This window comes from Suricata suricatta, chromosome 8 (genome assembly GCF_006229205.1).
Source record: "Suricata suricatta isolate VVHF042 chromosome 8, meerkat_22Aug2017_6uvM2_HiC, whole genome shotgun sequence".
Lineage (NCBI taxonomy): Eukaryota > Metazoa > Chordata > Mammalia > Carnivora > Herpestidae > Suricata > Suricata suricatta.
In genome coordinates this window covers 124,841,154-124,862,596 of record NC_043707.1, presented here as the reverse complement: position 1 = coordinate 124,862,596, position 21,443 = coordinate 124,841,154, and the positions used below count along the sequence as shown (strand labels likewise).

General features: G+C 50.8%; 1 protein-coding gene across 1 annotated transcript in view; it reads right to left on the bottom strand.

Annotated features, from left to right (window-relative positions):
* The window catches only part of ASAP3 (ArfGAP with SH3 domain, ankyrin repeat and PH domain 3), a 45,240-nt gene extending 24,000 nt beyond the window's left edge, over positions 1–21,240 (bottom strand). Inside the window, 1 exon segment of the mRNA XM_029945877.1 lies at positions 20,999–21,240. Within this exon segment, the coding sequence (XP_029801737.1) occupies positions 20,999–21,127 (129 nt within the window). The 5' untranslated portion in view covers positions 21,128–21,240.
* Positions 21,241–21,443: the final 203 nt, after the last annotated feature.

Here is a 21,443-nt window from a genome sequence, read left to right as displayed (position 1 = left end):
GGATTCATGAAGGTATTCGAACAGTCGGAGCTTCTTTCTGCCTTTTCCTCCCTTTTGATGCAGAACGGCAGGTTGTACCAGCTGGTTTTCGGGGATGTTTGGCAGAGATTGATGAGTATGTCCTTCAAAATAGAGGTCCGCAGCACTGTTTATTACTGTTCTCCAATTATAGACAGGCTCCTCTGTAGGTAGCACACCACAGCAGTTGGAATTCCCTCTCGCATGAGAGCAGTGGTTGATGAGCGCCAGGTAACGTTTGTAACCTGGGGAGCACGGAAGATCCCCGGATGACTGTTGCCTCAGGACCTCAAAAGCGTCTTCGAAGGCTTGACCCAGCTTGTCTTGTTCAGCTCGGGGCTGCATGCTTCATTAATGAGTTAACGATTCTAAATCCAGTAGAGGCTCCAAAGCCCCCAGGAACAGCTCGTGGGTGGTGGTCCGGGATACTCTTGAAGCCGCTGATCTATCAGAGTCTGATCTAGCATCCATGTGTACCAGCCAGAAAAAACTTTCTCCTCTGAAGCACGTGCCTGCATCACCCTTCCCTAACTGTAACCTTCTGCCATTTTAACAGATATCACATTTCGCCTGTGTTTGTTTTTTTGAGAGAGAGAGAGGGAGAGAGAGAAAGAGAGCGAGAGCAAGGGTGGGGGAGGGGCGGAGAGAGAGTCCCAAGCAGGCTCGACACTCTGCTCCCAAGCAGAACCCAGCATGGGGCTCAATCTCTTGACCCTGAGATCATGACCTAAGCCTAAATCAAGAGTTGGACAGTTAATAGACCAGGCCACTCAGGCGCCCATTGAACTATAGTTTTAAGAAGGAAATTCTGATCATGGCTGGGGGATGGGAAGATATCTGGGGAAAGGCACAGAGGTTTCCAGAACTCCTGTAATGACCCTACCATAGCACAATGAGTCACAAGCTGAGATTCTAACCCCGTTCTCCTCAGAACTATCGCCCTGGGCAATACTAGCACAGCAGTTCTCCAAACCTCCTCTTCTTTAAAGTAGAAAAATAATGTGATACGGGGAGAAAACCCATTCTCTGCTTAACTCATAGAGTTATCGGTGAGGCTTATAAGAGACCGCAGACATGGCACCAGGCGCCAAGCCTTGGGGCATCTGGAAAACACGAGGACAGCCCTTCCTGTGGTCTGCTCTCTGCCTCCGTAAGAGATCAGCCCTCCTGCTCCGGGTCTAAGACTGGTTAGGTTCGAGAAAACAAGTCAGCCTCTGGCTTCAGGTGGGTCCATTTAACCCTCAAAGTGGGGTCTCTGGACCAGCACCATCTTGTTAGAAATGCAAATTCTTCAGCTGAATCAGGCGATCTAGGGGAGGAGCCCCACGATTTAGGTTTAACAAGCCCTCCAGGTGAATCTGCTGCTGGCTGAAGTTTGGGAATCACTGGTTAATTCTACCCTTCAGAAACCCAGTAAATCCTCACGGCTGAAAGTATGAGGCTGGCCCCAAGCCAGCTGGCTTTGACTTCCAGCTCCATGAGGTACTTGCTGTGTGACTCCTCTGTGCCTCAGTGTCCCCATTCATGAAATGAGGTTGGTAATAGGTCCTCCTACCTAGGGTTGGTGGGGAGATGAAATGAATTCACATCGTAAAGTGCTAGGAACCTATTATTTCATAGCTAATAATGTTGCTTATTCCAAAATGAACCTGAATTTGGTTAGGAATTTCTCAACCTTCCTTGAGCTAATTAAAGATCCTCTCCCCACCCCGCAATGATCCTGCTCAACAAGCTGTGGGAATGACAGGTGCAGAGGGGCCGCAGGGGAGCCTGTGCCCTGGGGTGGTCTTGCACAAGATGGCGCACGTCCTGAAAGCCTGCGCCGTGCCAGCCACATTTCTTGTCACCTTCCCAGCCACCCTTTGAGGGTGGCATCACCACTGGCATTTTATAGATGAAGCTGCTGGGAACAGAAACATGTCCAGGTATGTTCTGGACCCATAATTCTGAACAGTGGCAGAGTTGTAATTTGAACCCAGGTCTGGCCAAAGCCGGGGCTCCATACCACCAAGCTGCCCCGCAGAGGTTAAGGGGCATGGCTCCTTTGATACCAAGACTGGATCTGCTTCTGAACCTGAACCCAGCTCAAGTACCTCTGCCATATCCTCTCACCACCCCTCAAACAGGGATTGGGCAGGCAGAGACCTGTGCCAAGAAAATAAGGTTGACGGTGGTGCCCCAACTATAAATACCCCAAGGGCTATCCTCCTGAAGAGAAAATAGACTTGTTCACGTTGGACCTGGAGAGGTGGAATTTGGGGAGACAGAAACAAATTTCAGCTCAGAGGAAGGAGTTCCTAAGGAAGAATAGCAGCCCTCGGAGTGAGTGAGCTCTCCGCCACCTGAAGTATTCAAGGACTTCAGGTGGTAGAGCATGATTCAGGCACTGGGTTTGGGATTAGGAGTGATGGCCACTTAGATTTCTCTCAGAGCTAGGAGTCAGTGGCTCACCTTGGAGCCTGGGCAGGCAGTGGGCACAGGCAGGGGAGACTTGCGACCACAGGGACATGCCTAAACTTGGAAAACCAGCTAGAGTCCTTTGGTCAGCCTTGCCTGCCTGGCCCGGGATGAAGCCCAAATTCCAGCTGGTGGCCCTGCCTTTGTGCCCCTACTTCCCCCTGGGCCACTCCCCCCTCACATGTGTGTGCGCGCGCGCGTGGGTACACACACACACACACACACACACACACACACACACACACAGTGCCCTGGCTCTCTCATGCTTGGAAGGGCCTTCTGCAAGCCCCGCTCCTGGGTCAGGATTCATCAATAGGACCCATTCTTCATTCCTGTGATTTCCCAGAGCCAGCTGTGGTAACCATGGCGACTCAGCCAAGGGAGCAGAGCAGCAAAAGCTAAGGCCTTGGGAGCTGCTGATTAAATTTCACCATTAGACATTCACTCCTTTGGACTATTATAATATGGGGCATAGGCACCACTTTTGTGGCACCATTAATCAATCACAGTATTTTTCCCACTGACCCTGGATTTGGTTTATCGTTCTGTTAAGACTGTTCTTTAGGTGACAATTAAACTAGAGTTAGCACAGGAGATGAGAGCCATTTTCTATCTTTGCTTTGGGCTGTGACCTTGTCCCCCAAAGGACTAAATCATGGAATATTAGAGATAATCTAACATTATCTTCACATCTTACAGACTGTAGAGCAAAGACTCAGGTGAGTTTCTTGCGCCAGGACTTAGCGGAAATGCAAACAAACTAAGGCAGGAATACAAACCGACACATTCTCAGGTCTTTACAGTTTCTAAAGCAGTTTGACTTTCATCTTTTAAGACTCACAGCTTCCCAGCAGGATAGTTGTTGCTTTTGTTCACAAGTGGCTGAGAAGTCAGTGAGGCTCAGGGAGGTGAAGGAAGTTGCCTGAGCTCACACAGCCACAAAGCAGCAGAAATGAAGCTGGCGCCCAAATCGTTAGACTCTGAACCCCTTGTTCATGTCTAATCTCTAGACCTCAGACCCCTGACGTTCACAGAGTCACAACCGGGGCCCTACGAAGCCACACGTACAGGAAGCAGTATAGACCAATAAAAATAGTTTCACAGATTAGCATGACCACATTCCAAACCCGTATGCAGCTGTTATGATCAATAAGAAACAAAATTCTTTATTTTTCTTTATTATTTTTTTTTTTTATTTTTGAGAGATAGAGAGAGACAGCGTGTGCAGGGGAAGGTCAGAGAGAGAAGGAAACACAGAATTGGAAGCAGGCTCCAGGCTCTGAGCTAGCTGTCAGCACAGAACCTGATGCGGGGCTCGAACCCACAAACCGTGAGATCAGGACCTGAGCCAAAGCCGGGCACTTAATTGACTGAGCCACCCAGGTGCCCCAAAACAAAATTCTTTAAAAGTATTCTTGAGGGGCATCTGGGCACTCAGTCAGTTAAAGGTCCAACTCTTGATTTCATGTGAGGTCATGATCTCACATCATGAGTTCGATCCCCATGTAAGGCTCTGCATTGGCAGCACAGAGCCTGCTTGGAGTTCCCTCTCTCCCTCTCTCTCTGCCCCTCCCCTGCTTTCTCTCTCAAAATAAATAAATAAATAAAACATTAAAATAAGTATTCTTGAATTCATGGTAGCTTTTGGTCCTTTTCCAAATTTCTCAAGGAATACTAAAAGTATGACTTTGTGGGAAGGTCAATGAAACTTTGACATTAAAAAGGGGTCCCGGGGCGCCTGGGTGGCTAAGTCAGTTAAGCATCTGACTCTTAAGGTCATGATCTCGTGGTGGCTAGTGGGATTCAGCCCCACGTCACGCTCTGTGCTGACAGTGTGGAGCCTGCTTGGGGTTCTCTTTCTCCCTCTCTCTCTGCCCATACTCCGCTTGCTCTCTCTCTCTCTCTCAAAATAAATAAATAAGCTTAATACAAAAATGTTTTAAAAAAGGGGTCCCCCTGTGAGGGGGCAGAATCTTGGCTCCTCTAAACTTTGATGTCCACAAAGATTAAATTATATGTACTACATATTAAATGTGAAAATGAAAATACTGTTTTAATGAGCAAGCCAAGTTATACTTATAACATTTATGAAATGATACGTAAGATGCACACAAAAAAACCCCCACAAAAAAACCTAGAAAAGCCCCGAGGGCTTCTCATTTCTACATCCAACTACCAATGGATGGGAAATGCAGATGGAGACATTCACGAACCCACAGCTGGGGGGTGCAGCAGTGAGCACAGAGCGTGTGAAACTGCAGAACAAGCCGCTGGTTTCTCTAAAGAGAGGATCATAAAAAATGAAACCAAAAATGATGAAGGAGAAATTATAAGAGATTCAAAACATGCACTGACCGAAGGCAATGCATGGACCTGACTTTGCTTTTTAAACATTTTTTTTGAAATTTAAGCAAATTCCTGGCAGAATTGAGAGTCAGGGTGGCAGGTGGGGATGAGGTCAGGGCAGGATTGGGTTCCAGGTAAACGGATGCTGTTCACAACTGTGTTCTGTCTCTGTGACCATTCCAAACCCTCCATCCTCAGAAAAGAGTGAGAGCCAGCAGATGAAAAACTAAGATTGGCAAAACACTCACAGGTGTTGAGGCTGGGCGGGTCTACCTTTGGGTATGTTGACGATTTCTACAGTACAGAGTTAATACAAGAAGACGGGGTTCGAGGCACCCGGTGGCTCGGTCGGTGAAGCGTCCGCCTCTTGATTTCGGCTCAGGTCATGATCTCAGGATTTGCGAGTTCAAGCCCCACATCAGGCTCTGCACAGACAGTGCCGAGCCTGCTTGGGATTCTCTCGCTCCCTCTCTCTCTGCCCCTCCCTTGCTCTCCTGTGCGTGTACACATGCATTCTCTCTCTCTAAATAAATAAATAAATGAACGTTAACAACAAAAAAGACGGGGTGCCTGGGTGGCTCAGTCAGTTGAGCATCCAGCTTCGGCTCAGGTCATGATCTCATGGTTCGTGGGTTGGAGCCCGGTGTCAGGCTCTGTGCTGACAGCTCATAGCCTGGAACCTGCTTCCGATTCTGTGTCTCCCTCTCTCTCTGCACCTCTCACACTGTCTCTCTCTGTCTCTCAAAAATAAGTAAAAAACATTTTTAAAAAACGACAAGGGGTTCTGATATTCAGAAGGGTAGGGAACCACTGCATTAAGTTACTGAAACTAGCCTTTGACACCCTAGTGTACGGAACTGACCCCTTTCAATGGACAGCTGTCTGGGCACAGCTTTCACAAGGGGGATGTGGGAGTGGGTTTGGAGAAGTTGGCCTGAGGGAGGCCAAGGGCCTGGGGCCTGGGTACCCAGGCCACCAGAGGGCAAGGATCAGGCAGAACGGTCTCTGAGAGGCAGGCAGGAAGGGGTAGAGGCTGACCTGCTGGCTAGAGGCAGCGCCACACTCCGTGGCCCGATTAAAAAGGGCACATAGTGGGAAAAGCACAGGATGAGGACGGAGGAGGCCTGGGCTCTATTCCACACACGATTTCTCACTCGCTCCGAGACCCTCACTCAGCAAGTCCTCAGCATCTCCACCTGCAAAATGGGATGACAGTCGCTGAGGCTCCAGTGCCCGCTCACCGAGAACGGAATTATAAACCGGGGAAGTATGCGGCCCACGCAGGTGTGAGCGGTCCTGTTGGCGTCAGGCCCTACAGTTTGCTTTTTGCCGTCCACCTGCCCAAGCACCAGATCCAGAGAGAGGCAGGGAGCCCCACTGGGCCCTTCTTCCTGGGTGGCCAGCAAGGAAGGGAAAGGGCGCGGCTGAGAAGCATCGGCAGCGTCCCCACCTCCGGGGCCATCCAGCTCAGCTCCACGCCCCTCATGGCGTCAGCTCTGCAATCTACAAACCTGCCCTTTCCCCCGCTGAGGGGGGCAGATGGGGCAACGGCATAAGGTCTCCAACAGTCACTGGCACGTAGGAGCTCCTTCGCACACACGAGCACCTAGCTGGCTGTACCCAGAGCCCTGTGTGTGGGTGCGGGGGAGAGAGGGATGGCAGCCTGGGCCCTGCCCTCAGGGTGCCTGTTCTGGGAGACGGGCCACCATCGCTGATGGCTGCGGAGGCTCTTGGCGAACCCAGAGCCGAAAGAAGCCCATGTGGGGACACAGAAGGGAGCAGCCACCCTACACTGGGATGAAGCGATGCTTCACCAGGGCCTCGAAAAACAAGGAGACATGGGTGAGACAATGAGAGACAGGGGAAGATGACTCTAAGACAGGGGAGGTGCCTGGCAAAGTCCCTGCAAAGAAACACTTCCCCACATTTGGGGACCAGCCAGGAACTTCCTGGAGCAGCACTTACCGGGGCTGGCAGGAAGGAGGAGGGGACGTGCAGGGACAGTGAGGCCTCAGGGCCGAGCAGGGCCCGGAATGACCCACTGGGGGACCAAGCTCCATGCTCCTCTCACTACAGCGTGCCAGGCTTATTGTAAGCGTGTGACATACTTTGTTTTTTTTTTCAATTTTATTTATTAAGTAATCTCTACCCCCAACGTGGGGTTCAGACTTATGACCCAGAGATCACGAGCTGCATGATCTACTACATGTGACATGCTTTGTGCCATTTCATGTAATCCTCTCAACAACCCCAGGAGGTTTTACGGAGGAGGAAACTGAGGCCCAGGGAAGTTTTGGCTTTTGCCCAGGCTTGCACAACTAGTAAGTAGAGGAACCTAGACTTACACCAAGAGTCCAAACTTTTTTTAATGTTTATTCATTTTTGAGAGAGGGAGAGACACAGCGCAAGCCAGGGAGGGGCAGGGAGAGAGGGAGGCACAGAATCCGAAGCAGGCTCCAGGCTCTGAGCTGTCAGCACAGAGCCTGATGCGGGGCTCAAACCCACCAACCGCGAGATCATGACCTGAGCTGAAGTCGGACACTCAACCAACTGAGCCACCCAGGGGCCTCCAGAGTCCAACCTTTTAACCAAAGCTCTAGGTTTTATCCCACAAGTAATGGGGAGCACTGCAGGGCTCGGGACAAGAGAGGAGTGACTTGGTAAATTCTCATGGGAGAAAGATCAGCTCTAAGACTTGGCTGCAGACCTGGGCCCAAGTGCAAGAAAGTGGGTACCGACACCTTCCCCAGGCATGACAGGGAGATGGGGAACGCAGCCTGGCCCAGCACAAAGCAGATCCCACAACAGGAAGGACCTGGATTCCAAGGTCCCCGAATGAGTCCGCTTATTAACATGAATCCGACCACCCCCGTTTCCTGAGTGAGTACTTCAGAGCAGGCTCCTTATTTCTACCCCGTTTATCCCTCCCAGCAACACTGTGAGGTAGTTATTACCCTTCCTATTTTACAGATGAGGAGACAGAGGCTGGGGTAGGTTGGGCAACTGGTTCAAGGTCATGTAGGCAGCTCCAGGAAGTGTAGAGCCTTGAGCTTCCAGAACCTTCTCCCAGTATCCCAAGCTACAAGCAAACCATGAGGGAAATCCCAGCTGGCGGAACCTGTTCTCTATAAGGGCTACTGAGAAGATTCGATTAGGCCGTAGTTTTCCCTGATGGTGGATGCCAGGCATCTTGAGAGACAATACAGAAGGGAAGGGAGGGGACTGCACTTAGCCCTGCCTCTGCCACCAGCCCCTCTGTGGCCCTCTGAGCAAGTTTCTTCCCCCTGTGCCTTCGTTTCCCCATCTGCACACCTTATAGCGGACAGGCCTGAGTGCTAAATTCCCTTCCAGGTCAGCTCTGGGACTCAGAGTCCTGCTCACTGTACCCTGCAAGGCTGCTCCAACCTCAGTCACCAGCAGGACCAGGTCTCCTCCTGGTTTTCATCTGGACAGGCAAGTCGCCGCCGCCCCGGGTCCTAGAGTCCAGGCGGAGGCAGTCAGAAGGAGGTGGCAGAGAGCAGGGCAGGGCTCTTCCCGGCTTCTCCCTGCGTCACCCATGTGCAGGGGCCCCGGCCCTGCCTGCCTGCGCCCCTGCACTGGCTAAGCTGCGAAGTCTGGGGCCAGCCCCAGGTCTACCCCTGCCCCTGGTGTGACCTTGTTGGGTCTCCTTCCCTCCCAGGCTGACTCAACTCTCATCTGGAGTCTGGAATGGAGGGGTTGGGCGGGATGCGGAAGGCTCCTGCCAGCTCTGACATTTATTATTTCAGGGTCTCTCGGCCTCTTGCTGTCTTCCTTCCTGCACTGCCGGAGCCCAGCCCGTGACCGGCCATGGGCCCCTTCAGTTGGGCCCCTGCAGATGTCTCACTAGCTGCCCCCCTGCAGGGTGGTGGGAAGTGGGGAGGGAGGGGGGTTGCAGGAAGGGAGCCGCACCCTCAACATAAGCTGAGGCCTCTGAAAACCCCAAGTTTCCTGGCTGGGATTTTCCTCGGGAGACTGCTCGGCAGTGATGAGCTAAGAGAGCAAGAACTCTGCGGACCGACTGCTTTGGATTCCCGTCTGGCTTCCTGGCTCCAAGCCCCGAATTCCACCCGGCTCTGGATAGCCTGGCCTGCCCTCCTGGGTAGAGGAGCAAAGGGTCCTCTGCCTCCTATTATCTGGGTTCCCTTACTGGCCCGGATGAATCTCTCCCTCCCTGCGCCCAAATGGACATCTAACGCCAATAAGGTAGCCCTGGTCCCACCCAGCTCTGCACTGTCCTCCACAGGCTGTTCCCGATGCCTGCAGAGTGCCCCGCCTGCACCCCATTCTGGCAAGTAAACACTCACTGACTCAACTTACAGGTCACCACCCCCCTACCTCAACAGAAGTGACCCTTCCAGAACTCATCCCTCCCGCCTTCTGCTACCCTGTGCCCACTACAGGCGTTTGTCAGGACGTTCATGGCCCTTATGTACCATGAACATCCAACTTCCCTATGGAGCTCAAAACTCTCAAAGGGCAGGGACTGGCTCATTTCCCTTTGCATCCATGGCACCCAGCACAGGACCTGGCACGTGAGCAGCAACAAACAGTTGTGGAATGAATGAGTGAGTGAATAAATGACTGCTGGCGAGGCCTTATGGGAACGCAGACAAAGCAGCACAGGTGAAGGACTCCAGCTTTTACATCACACTGTTCTGAGGTCCGAATTCTGGTTCCAATAGTCTTAGCTGCGTGACCTGGAACAAGTGACTTAGTTTCTCAGAGCCTCTATTTCTCCATCTGTCAAATGGGATGAGAACAGCATCTTTCACAGGATCAAATGCGGTCAGGCATGTCAGCACCTAACCCAGGGCCCTGCAGATAGGGAGTGCTACAGGGTAGCTATCCTGCTCCAGCGAACATCTTCTCTGTGCTCCCGGGCCCTGTGACCCAAATCCCCAGGCTGGCCAGGGGAATCTCCTGCAGCACTTAAAAAATAAGGGCACCAGGGGCACCTGGACAGCTCAGTCCAGCTTTTGATTCCAGCTCAGGTCTTGACCTTAGGGTTGGTAGGTTTGAGCCCCGTGTCCGGCTCTGTGCTGACAGTGGAGAGCCTGCCTGGGATTCTCTCTCTTCCCTCGCTCTCTGTCAAGATAAATAAACTTAAAAAAAAAAGTAAGGGTACCAGAGCCTCATTTCAGAACTGTTAAATCAGAGTCAGGCGTGACCCATGGAGTGAGAGGTCAAGAACTGCCAAGTCCAAATACTGGCTTTGCCACTTACAGCTAGTAGAGTTGTTGCCAGACTTAGCGCCATGCACTTAGAGTTGAATTTCCGATAATCAGTGAATAACTTTTTAGTATAAGTATGTCCCAGATATTGCAAGGGTATCCTGGATGTTATCTGGCAATCCTGTTTACTAAGCGATTTCATCTCTCTGTGCCTTCGTTTCCTTACGGGGGTTATGTGAGTTAATATACGGGAAATGCTTACAGCACTGCCTGGTGTGTTTCCATTCCTATTTTCATTGCTTGTAAAGTAACCCAGATGACACGGAAGAACCTTGCAAACATTACGCCGAAAGAAGCCAGACGCGGAAGGCCATATGCTGTAGGATTCCACTGACAGGAAACATCCAGAATAGGCAGATCCAGAGCGACAGAGTTGCCAGGGGCCAGGCCAGTGGCAGTGGGGAGTGACTGCTACTCAAATGCACAGCACTTCTTGCTGAGGCGAGGAAATGTTCTGGAATAAATGGTGGTGACTAGACACTGACCTGCATGCTTTTTTTTTTTTTTTTAATGTTTAGGGTTTGTTTTTTTAAATTTTTTAAATGTTTATTTATTTTTGAGACAGAAACAGAGCATGAGTGGGGGAGGAGCAGAGAAAGAGGGAGACACAGAATTGGAAGCAGGCTCCAGGCTCTAAGCTGTCAGCAGAGGCTGCAGGGCTTGAACCCATGAACTGAGAGATCACGATCTGAGCTGAAGTCGGATACTTAACCAACTGAGCCACCCAGGTGCCCCAATGTTTATTTATTTTTAAGAGAGGGAGAGTACAAGTAGGGGAGGGGCAGAGAGAGACAGAGACAGAAAATCCGAAGCAGGCTCTGTGCTGACAGCAGAGAGCCTGATGGAGGGCTTGAACTCAGCCAACCTCACGATCATAATCTGAGTTGAAGTCAGAGACTTAACCATCTGAGCCACCCAGACACCTGGACCTGCATGCTTTAAAATGGTTCAGACGGTGAATTTTATCTCAACTTGAAGAAATCTACCTTAAAGCAACCCAGGAGATTGTAACGTGCAGTCAGGAAGGAGACGCAGGTAGCCTCTCGATAAACATTTCATGATGAAATGAACGGACGAGAGACAGCAAAGGGCAGGGGTGAGGGGAGAAGCTCCCTTGTCCAGAACAGGGCTCAGCTCTTCACTCCTGGACACCTGCAGGGGACGCAAGGTTCCTCTTTGTGCCCTGGTGCCAGGGCTCATTCACTCACAGTAACAGCTTCACCCTGCTGCTACGGTCCCGTTTTCTCTGTTTGGTTCCTAATCTCCTCAGCTCTCCCGTGTGCAGGTGTAATTGTGTTTTAGTAAAAGGGAATTTTCCAATGTTAAGTATCTGTTATGCACCTGGAATATGCTAGATGCTTCATATGTAATCCCCTCAAACAAACCCACAAGATAGTTATTATCATGCATGATCTACAAAGGGGGAAACTGAGGTTCAGAAAGGTTAAGTCATTTGTCTGAGGTCACACAGCCAATATGAATTCACACCCAGGTTTGTCTGACCTTAGTCACTGGCCTCTCTCCATAGACCTCAGCCACGTCTCTGTATGCTGTGGGCTATCACTGAGCCTTTCATGGGTGTAAGTCCTTCTCCTTTCCGGATGGGGGCCTTTTCTTGTCATCTCCACGCCCAGAGAACCTGCCATCCTGGCATGCACATGGCAGGTGATGGATAAGTTCAGTAACTTACGCGGGCACGCCATAGCTTACCGCAGTAGTTCTCTGCCCATCGGTCTCCCAAGGAGCTTCTGAACTGCGCACTTGCCCAGGCCCCACCCCTGGGAAGAGATTTTCATAAAGTAGGTCTGGGTGGAGGCTACAGCATCCATAGTTCTTAAAAGCTCAAAGTCAAAAGCCAGCTGAGTTAGAGAGCCTTTAGTGGCTGTTCCCGGCTCAGCTTCCTGTACCCTCCACAGCAAGGCCCCGTCCCTAACCCCGGTGAGGCGCAGGCACAATGTTCCCAGGAGAGAGGGAGCCCGGGGCCCTGTCCCTGAGTCTGGGGCATTCTCTGTGCCTCCACGGGCCTCAATGCCTCAGGCGCTCTGGGCCCAGGCACTAGGCCCATCAAAGGGATCTCCTAGCGGGTGCCTGGGCAGCTCAGTTGGGTAAGCGTCCAACTCCAGGTCATGATTTTGTGGTTCCATGTGTTCGAGCCCCACATCGGGCTCTCTGCTGTTGTCACGGAGCCTGTTTTGGATCCTCTCCCTCCTTCTCTGCCCTTCCCGTGCTCACACACACATGCTTTCTCTCTCAAAAATAAATAAGCATGTAAAAAATTAAAGAAAAAAAAAAGGATCTTCTTTAAGCCACAACGTCTGTCTGAGGACTAGGCTAGCAAACTGCCTTCGGAGAAAGCATTTTCCTCCTGCCATGACCTAAAGTTCCAGTTTCTGTCCTCAGACCTACTTGTGTCACCTCAGTGGCCAAAAACAGCTGGACAGCATGCAAGGAAACGAACACTGAAGACTGAAATTTAGAGAGGGGAGAGACTCCGCAAGGCTGGGCGTGAGGCTGACACCTGGGAAAGACCTGCAACTTGTGCGGAGGCAGATATGGAAAGAGGCTGGGTTCAAATGAGAGGTTCTAAGCTGATTCTGGAAGATGCTCTTGGCGCAGGTCCCTAGCCATCATCCCATGTCTCCACTCCCCATCTCTGGAGAACTTCTCATCTGCCCCCTCCTCAAATCAGTCCAGGCCAGTATAGAGATGAAAACAGCACTAACCCGTTCGGAACCTGTTCATCAACCACTTCTGTTGGGTTGCATCTGCTGTTTTCTTATTTTGCCTCTGGACATCTAGACAGCATCTGACTGAGCCGAGCCTTGCTCCCTCCTCAAAACATTCCCCTCCTGGTTTCTGGGGCACTGAGTTCTGTCCTTCCCCACTGGTGGCTCCTTCTCAGCCCCCTTCATTAGCTACTCCGCCCCTTTGAATCTCTGGGCCCTGGAGCTCCCCAGAGCTTGGACCCAGGCCCTCTTCATTCCTCTCCACGGGTGATCTTATCCATTGCTCAGCTTTAAACACCAGCTAACGTAATGTACACATATGGGGTCCATGGACTGCCTACGCGAGCATCTCCTGGGGGTGCTGGTTACCATGCAGATTCCCAGGCACCCTCCTGTGTGCTGGCAAACCTGCCAAGGACATTTGCCATGTTTTTGCCAGTGTGGCATCTGACCTCCTCCCTCCACCTGAAAAACTACTTGCTGTGCAGTCTTGGTACAGCTTGCCACCTACAAAAGTAGACAAGACAAAATTCTTGCTTTCCAGACTCCCTTGCAGCTAGGGTACAGGTGTATGAGCTAGACTCGGCCAAGCAGGCCCTGAGGTCCCAATCGGGAGCAGAGAGTGGGCGAGCCATGCTTCTATCAGTGGCTACAGCAACAAAGGAGCCCGGTCTCCAAGGACAGGGGCAGCAACAAGCTGTGGCATTTGGCGCATGGCAACAGTGTGTCCTCACCAAACAGGCTCACTGGAGTGATTTTGGCTGAGATCCTGCCTGCTACCTCACCCCAGCTCTCCAGCTTCCCAGAAACCCTGTGAACTACTGAGCACTCCCTTTCAGCGAATTCCTTTTTGTGTGTGAATCAGTCCAGGTTGGTTTCTGTTACTCGCAATGAGAAGAAAGAAAGACACAGCTACCCAAATGGACCCTCTGGGAACAATATCGGGTGATTCTTACACAGACACAAGTTTGGAACTCTCTTTCAACTCTGACAATCTCCAGTGTGTATCTCCAGCCTCCTCCTTTCATCTCCAAACTTCTATATCTAAACGCCTTCTTGACATCTCCACTTGGATGCCTCAAACACCTGTAAGATGTGCAAACAGAATTCCTGACTCTCCCCTCAAACGGCTTCTGTCCCAGATCTCCCCTTCTTGGGAAAAGGTAAATGGCACTCTTCCATTAGGAATCTGGGAACCTTTCTTGACCACCCCCCACACGCACTCTATCAACAAATCTTGATGTTACTGCTTATAAAATACTTCTAGAATCTGTCTACTTTTCTCTTCCATGAATCATGGCGCTATCCACACCCCCATCATCTCTTCCCCAAACGGCTGAAACAGCCTCCTGGGGTCTTCTTCTGCTCCCTCCAATCTGGTCTCTACGCAGCAGCTGATATGATCTTTCTAGAACAGAAATTGGATCATGTTTCTTGCCTGCAAAAGAGAGAAAACCCCAACTTGCTCTCAGGGCCTACACACTTGAGGATGAGCCCGCCCCTGCCTGCCTTCCCAAACCTCGGGTCCTGCTCTCTGTCTGCCCATCGCTATGCTTCTGCCCTCTGGCCTCCTTCAGTGTCTCAGATGCTTTAGGTTCTTTCCTGCCTCAGGGCCTTTGCTTAAGCTCTCCCCTCCATCTGAAGCACCCTCACCCCACTCTTCTTTATTAATGCTCCTTTTTCGTTTTCTTCTTTTATTTATTTGTTAATCGACCAATATTTTCTGAGCACCTCCTATGGTGTTATGGTAAATACTGGAGGTATGGTGGCAAGATTAGATTCTATTCTCATGGGGGCGCCTGGGTGGCTCAGTTGGTTAAGCGTCCGACTGCGGCTCAGGCCATGATCTTGCAGTTCGTGGGTTCGAGCCCTGTGTCAGGCTCTGTGCTGACAGCTAGGAGCCTGGGGCCTGCTTTGGATTCTGTGTCTCCCTCTCTCTCTCTGCCTCTCCCCTGCTCACCTCTGTCTCTCTCCCTCTCAAAAATAAATAAACACTAAAAAAATTTAAAAAACAGGATTCTATTCTCATAGAGGTCAAAATCTAGTGAGAAATCAGGTTTTTATTTTTTTATTTAAAAAAATTTTTAATGTTTATTTATTTATTTTGAGAGAGAGAGAAAACGTGAGTGGGGAAAGGGCAAGAGACAAAGAGAATCCCAAGCAAGCTTCACGCTGTCCACACAGAGCCTGATGTGGGGCTTGAACTCATGAAACCATGAGATCATGATCTGAGCTGAGATCAGAGTCATACACTTAACTAACTGAGACATCCCAAGAAACCAGACTTTAATAAAATAAATACAAAATATACCTATGAGGTGTGCTACAAAGGAGAGAGACACAGTGCTATCAGGAGAACCGAGCTTGCATAAAAGCAGAGAAACAGGTTAAGAGGCCCCTGCCGTGCACCAGGGGAGAGGAGATGGTGGTTTGGACTGGGCTGGGGATGCAGAGAAGTGGGTAGGCTTCAGAGATGCTTATGGAATTTGTGAGCCTTGGTGATGAAGGATGTATGTGGAGGTCCAAGGTTTGGGGCTGGTGTAGCATAGAGGGAGGTACCACTCGGAGGAGGGATTCTGGAAGGACCAAGCTGCGGGGAAAGTCACGAGTGTGGTTTTAGACATAGTGAGATGTCTAAGTGAAACAGCCAAGTGAGCACCTGAACTTGAGCGTCTGGCTGGATATACAAATGTGTAAGTTACTTAAGATGGGAGAGGACTGAAGCCGCGGACATGGATGAGATTGGCTAGGGAGGGGCTGGGACCTAGGACCAAACCTCGAGGAAGGCCTTGACTGGAGGCTGAGGCTCATGCCACTTACCACAATGTGCAATTACTTATTTGTTTGTTAATCTGTTTACGACTCACCTTCCCCAGAAGACTGTCAGCTCAACAGAGCAAGGACTGCTTCTCTTTTCAGAAGCAATGTGTCCACCCGGTGCCTAGTATAGGGCCTCCGAAGGAGCAGTCCCCAGGTACTTCACGGGCCTCTGTGTCCTCAGAAGGGTTGGCCTCATTCATTCCTCGGACAACATGATTGGGTCCATTGGTCCCCACTCTCCAACAAAAAGCCCAAGTGACGACCTGGCATTCATGGCCTTCTAACTCATGCTATACCCTTTAGCCCTCCATCTTTTGAAGTCCACTAAGCCTGAGCTTTCCAAATGGGGTTCATCGGGCCCTGGATAACCAAGTAGGCAGAAAACAAGATGAGCACAGGGCCTCTCCCTGGATCTTCGATTGTGCCAAACAAAGCACCATTGCCATGGACACGCGGAGGGGGGGGGCGCTTTCCAGGCTCCGCCCTCTTCCCTGAGAGGCGTTCCCTCCCACAGTACAGGTCTCTGTGGACACACATACCCCGCCTGAGTATCTTTCCGTGACCTCTGCTGATGAAACCAGGGGTGAAACCCACTTCTAGAACCCATCCAGAAGCTCAGCTGGGCCATCAACCTCTCTGCCAGGAACCAGCAAGTGGGACACAAGACTGGCTAGACCAGTGAGGTCACATGGATGTGGAGCCTGAAGCCACCTGTCTTCCCCGGAAGACTGTGTGAGACCCTTTGGGGCCTGTGTGATGACAAGGGAGCAAAAGCAGTGTTCAGATGTGCAGGGAGGCACAGGGGCACGAGAGCCAGAAAGAAGAAGCCGCTGCGGGTCCACTGTTACTCACACCTCTTCAGTCCCATGAGGCACCTCTGACTCCTGAAAACAAATTTGCTTCAACAGAAACAGCCTGAGAGCACTTGTGTTTCCTACAAACAATCGCTAAGATTGCATAATTTTAATTATCTTTTGTCAAACAAATAAAGACACGTGACGGAGCATAACAAAGTCCGCGAGAGTCTTAAGAATCAGCGATGAAGTTCTTTCGAGAACAAGATTCCGAAAAAGCAAGAGTCACGAAGGAAAAGACAAATCTGACTCCAATAAAATTTAAAGCTATGTAATATAAGACATGATTCTTGGAGCCTGCTTCGGATTCTGTGTCTCCTCCCCCTCTCTTCCCCTCCCCAGCTCACGCTCTGCTCTCTCTCTTTCAAAAAAAAAAAAAAGACATGACACTAATTGAGGTAAACATTTCTCCTAGCCCCCACCCCCTTACAATAACGTGTTAATGTGCTTTCTCTGAGGACATGCATTAGGAAGCACACACATCTCGATAGCAATGACCTCCAGGGAGAGTATAAGCATTGGTCAGGGGTGGCTTTTGCCTATTCGGTTATGTTTTTAAATTTTTTAATTAAAAATGACTGTGTCCTTATAACACTATATGTTAACTATACTGGAATTGAAATTTTTAATTTCATAATAAGTATCATGTCCTTTGTGCAATTAAAACTTCCTTAACCTTCAAATAAACATATGAAACACAAGTCTTAGAAGATCTATTTGTGGAAGACTGCTTTATCCAAGATCTGGTAGGAGAAATAAATTCTCTAGTAGTTGGAGATGCACAATATAGCAAATTCTCAGCACTGGTCAGAGTGGTTTAGTTGGTTCCTGAATATGCTCTCTTTCCACCAGTCTCCAAATTCACTCACTTATGCTCCCCACTGAATGATGGAGTTCTTCCATCCTTCAAGACCCATCTGGAAGTCCCCTCCTCCAGGAAGCTCTCCCTGATGACACGAGTCCTCATTGTTTTCTCATTCCCCCACCCCACTGACCTCTCATGGTACCTTTCTATACCTTTCTCTGGGCATTCAGGATAGTCTACATTTCCCCAATCAGCCAGCAAACCAGATCAGCATCTTTAGGTCCTTGGTGCCTAGCCCAGAGATGGCATGGGGAACCGGACAGAGAATAGACTTAGAGTCAGACCCACAATGTGACACGAGGCAACTGCCTTAACCTTCTCGGGCCCATTTTCACCTGTGTTCTTGTGACTACCAATAAGATGATGGCTGTAAAGGGGCCCCAAACAGGAAGGAAGTGGTTGACAGAATGCTTATTTGTCTTAACACTCCCTCACATTTGTATAATGTTTCATAATTAAAAACAAAAAACTTTTGGGGCACCTGGGTGGCTTAGTCGGTTGAGCATCTGACTTTAGCTCAGGTCATGATCTAAGGTTCACAAGTTCAAGCCGTGCATTGAGCTCAATACTGTCAACACAGAGCCCACTTTGGATCCTCTGTCCTCCCCTCCCCCCCAACCATCCCTCCCCTGCTTGAGCTCTCTCTCTCTCAAGAAGAAATGAACATTAAAAAAAAAAAAAAAAACTTTGGTGGCTCAGTCAGTTAAGCGGCTGACTTCAGCTCAGGTCATGATCTCACAGTTCGTGAATTCGAGCCCCGCGTCAGGCTCTGTGCCGACAGCTCAGAGCCTGGAGCCTGCTTCAGATTCTGTGTCTCCTTCTCTCTCTGCCCCTCCCCTGCTCACGCTCTGTCTCTCAAAAATAAATAAACATTAAAAAAAACTTTAATAACCTAGAGAGGTAAACAAGGAGGGATTATTAACCCATTTAAAGCGTGGAGCAACTGAGGTTCAGAGAAGTTACATAGGGAGAACAGGCAGTTGGACTTTAGAAGGAAATAGAACTGGAGCAGGGGTTAGAATACTTAGGTGGCCGTACCAATCTTCTATTACTCAGTTACGGGCACTTGGATGAGTCTCTTGTACTCTCTGGACATCAGTTTCCCCAACTTCAATGAGAGTTCCCAGGTGATTTCTATCTTTAAGGGTTGCTCGATGCTGACATTCCAGTTTTTCAGTAGTCGGCCCAGGGAACTTCCTAGTGGGACTGCAGAAAAGGGGCTGCAAGTCCCAGGAAAGCGTCTCCAGTTACTCTTAGGAAACCGGCGGGGACTGGAAGACTTGCTTTAAGAATTTGTTGCATTTTAATTCAACCAAGTGGAGCTTCAAGCCTGGGGGGGGTGCTAGTCATGCCCAGAATGGGGGTAGGGGCAGAGTGTGAGGGGCTGGGGGGAGGGCTGGGCAGATACCAGCATCAAACTGCATGTAACTATAAACATGAATGCAAAATCAAACAGGAAACCTCAGGAGAGTCCAATCCAAAGGTCAGATTCTAAACTTTTTGGACACCGAACTGCTGAAGAAAAAAGCCGTGTTTGGGTGCCCCAACCTTTCTGCTGCAAAAATAAACGTTTGCATGCATCAAACCAAAGTCCTGAAGGCAAAGGAGGCCAGATTTTTGTCTGGCCTGAACTGGGGCAAAGCTGAGCTCTGACCAGAGCCTACTACAGCCTCCAGACCCATTCCAAGAGCTTCCCTCCACCACCAACCCCCACCCCCCACGACCTCCTGCCCAGCACACACAAGTGCTGACACACACTGAGCCAGGCAAGGCCAGATGCACCGACATAAATGGGCATTTTTATCCCTGGAGAAAGGTTCATAGTACAGCCCCTTCTCCTGCTCCTGCTCAGACTGAACATTTTAATGAAGAACCCAGAGAGGAGGGTGAGCTGTGAAAGCCCTAAGGATGCCAAAGGCACTTAACTCTTCCAAGTCACGAAATGGGAGGCAATGAAGACAAACTTCAAGAAGGTCTCTTCCCTCAAGATGACAGTTTCTTGGGGCGCCTGGGTGGCTCAGTCGGTTAAGCGGCGGACTTCGGCTCAGGTCATGATCTCACAGTTCGTGGGTTTGAGCCCTATGTTGGGCTCTGTGCTGACAGCTCAGAGCCTGGAGCCTGCTTCACATTCTGTGTCTCCCTCTCTCTCTGCCCCTCTCCATTCATGCTCTGTCTCTCTCTGTCTCAAAAATAAATAAACTATAAAAAATAAATAGATAAAAGATGACAGTTTCTCTGTGAACCTTCCAGAAAAATAGAATCCACATTCATAGGCAATGGACTCTAAGTTACTGGTTCTGCCCCAGGAAAGAAGCCAAAAGGTCATTGGCTGCTTCTTATTTTAATCAAAACCTGTAACCCTACTAGGTGCAAAGCACTAGGTGAGGCTCTAAGAGAGAAATGAGGACAAGAGACCCACTCACTGTCTCAAAAGGCCCATCAATTAACCTGATAGACATTCCATCGATCAAGATGCATGCTTTACACACACTGACTCATGTAATACCATAGCCCTGTCAGGTAAACATTATTATCCCATTTTATAGATGCCAATAGTGAGCCCCAAAGAGATCAGGTCATATACCCAAGCTCACACAACTGGCAAACTGCAGGGCCAGAATTTGAACATAGGTCTGCCTCCTGCAAAGTCAGTGCTCTTTCCACAAAGAGAGGCACCCCTACAAAGAGAGGCATACAGATTCTGGGATGGGGGTTCAGCCTGCCAGGGAGAGGAAAAGGAGATAATCCTCAAGACATTGGACCAGGGTATTATGAACTATTGAGCTTTGTATCTGCCACACAGCAGGTGCTCAGTACTCTCACATTGAGGATGGGAGATGAGAGCCCCTGCTAAGGTCCAAAATGCCATCCAGTTCGGGGCACCCTCTGAAAGGGAACTGCAAAACCACATTATTCTCCCTTGGCCCAAAGCCACAGGGTGTCTGCCCTAGAACAGTCCCTGCAGGGGAGGCCCAGAAAAGTGCAGCAAGCAGGTCCAGAAAGAGGAACGAACTCCAGAAGGACGGGAATGGGGTGGGGCAGCCTGCAAGGGTGAAAGAAAAGGCCTGGGACTCGTTGCTGGGAAAGACAAAGAGGAAAGGGGAGGGGAGGGGAGACTACAAACTTGCCAACAGCCTAGCCAAGGTGAACCCCGGCTCCTGGCGCCTTCTCATTCGCATTCATTCCACAAGCGCCGGCCAAATCTCAGAACCAGCAGCCAGAGGGAGGTGGCCTCCCTGCAGCCGAGGAGAAGTTAGGTTCAGGACTGAGGCGGGAAGGCCTGTTTCCCAGAAGGGGAGTGACTGGAACAACAAATTTGTGGGGCTCCAAAGATGAAAACCCAAACAGATGCAGTGAGACGCTGAGCAAACACGAGACGGGACCGATCAACAAGAGCACTGGGGTTATGACCCTGACCTGTGAAGTCCTTCATCGAGTAGAGGTCAAGACCCGCCCCCCCCCCCCAACAATCCCTCGGGCCCTCCCGCGAACTCAACGAGGAGGGCGCAGATGTTTGAGATGCACTCGATTCTCACAGATCTAGAGAGGGGTCAGGTTTCCGGGGAGGAGTGAGGGCCATCGAAGCTCCGGTCACGCCTGTGAAGGTCAAGGAGAGGCCCTGACGGGACCCCCGACCCCTCCCGCCTCGGGCCCCCTCACCTCCTCCCGTGCCAGTGCAGCCCCCCGGCACCGGAGCATCTTGGCGGTAAAGGCGGCGGCCCCGGCCGGGGAGCTGAGGTCCTCCGCGGTGACGGCCAAGAACTCCGCGACGCTGAGCTGCTCGGGCATGGCGGGTTCGCGGCAGGGGCGCCGAGACTGGCGGAGCGGGTAGCGGGGCGCGAGGGGCGCTCGCTGCACCGCGCTGGGCCGACCTCACAGCCTGCAGCCAGTGCCATCGGGGCCTCCGCACGCCCCGCCCCCTCCGCGTCGCCCCGCCCCCGACTGCCTTCGACCCGCACCGCCGCTTCCCCTCGCGTTCCGAGAGCCCGGAGCTTCCCCACCCCGCCCGCCTTTCGGCTCCACCCCCGGCTTTCCAACCCCTTTCCCCCATCCCCCCAACCTTAGCCTGGACAGCGCGGTCCTGATCCTTTGCTGGGCACCCTGG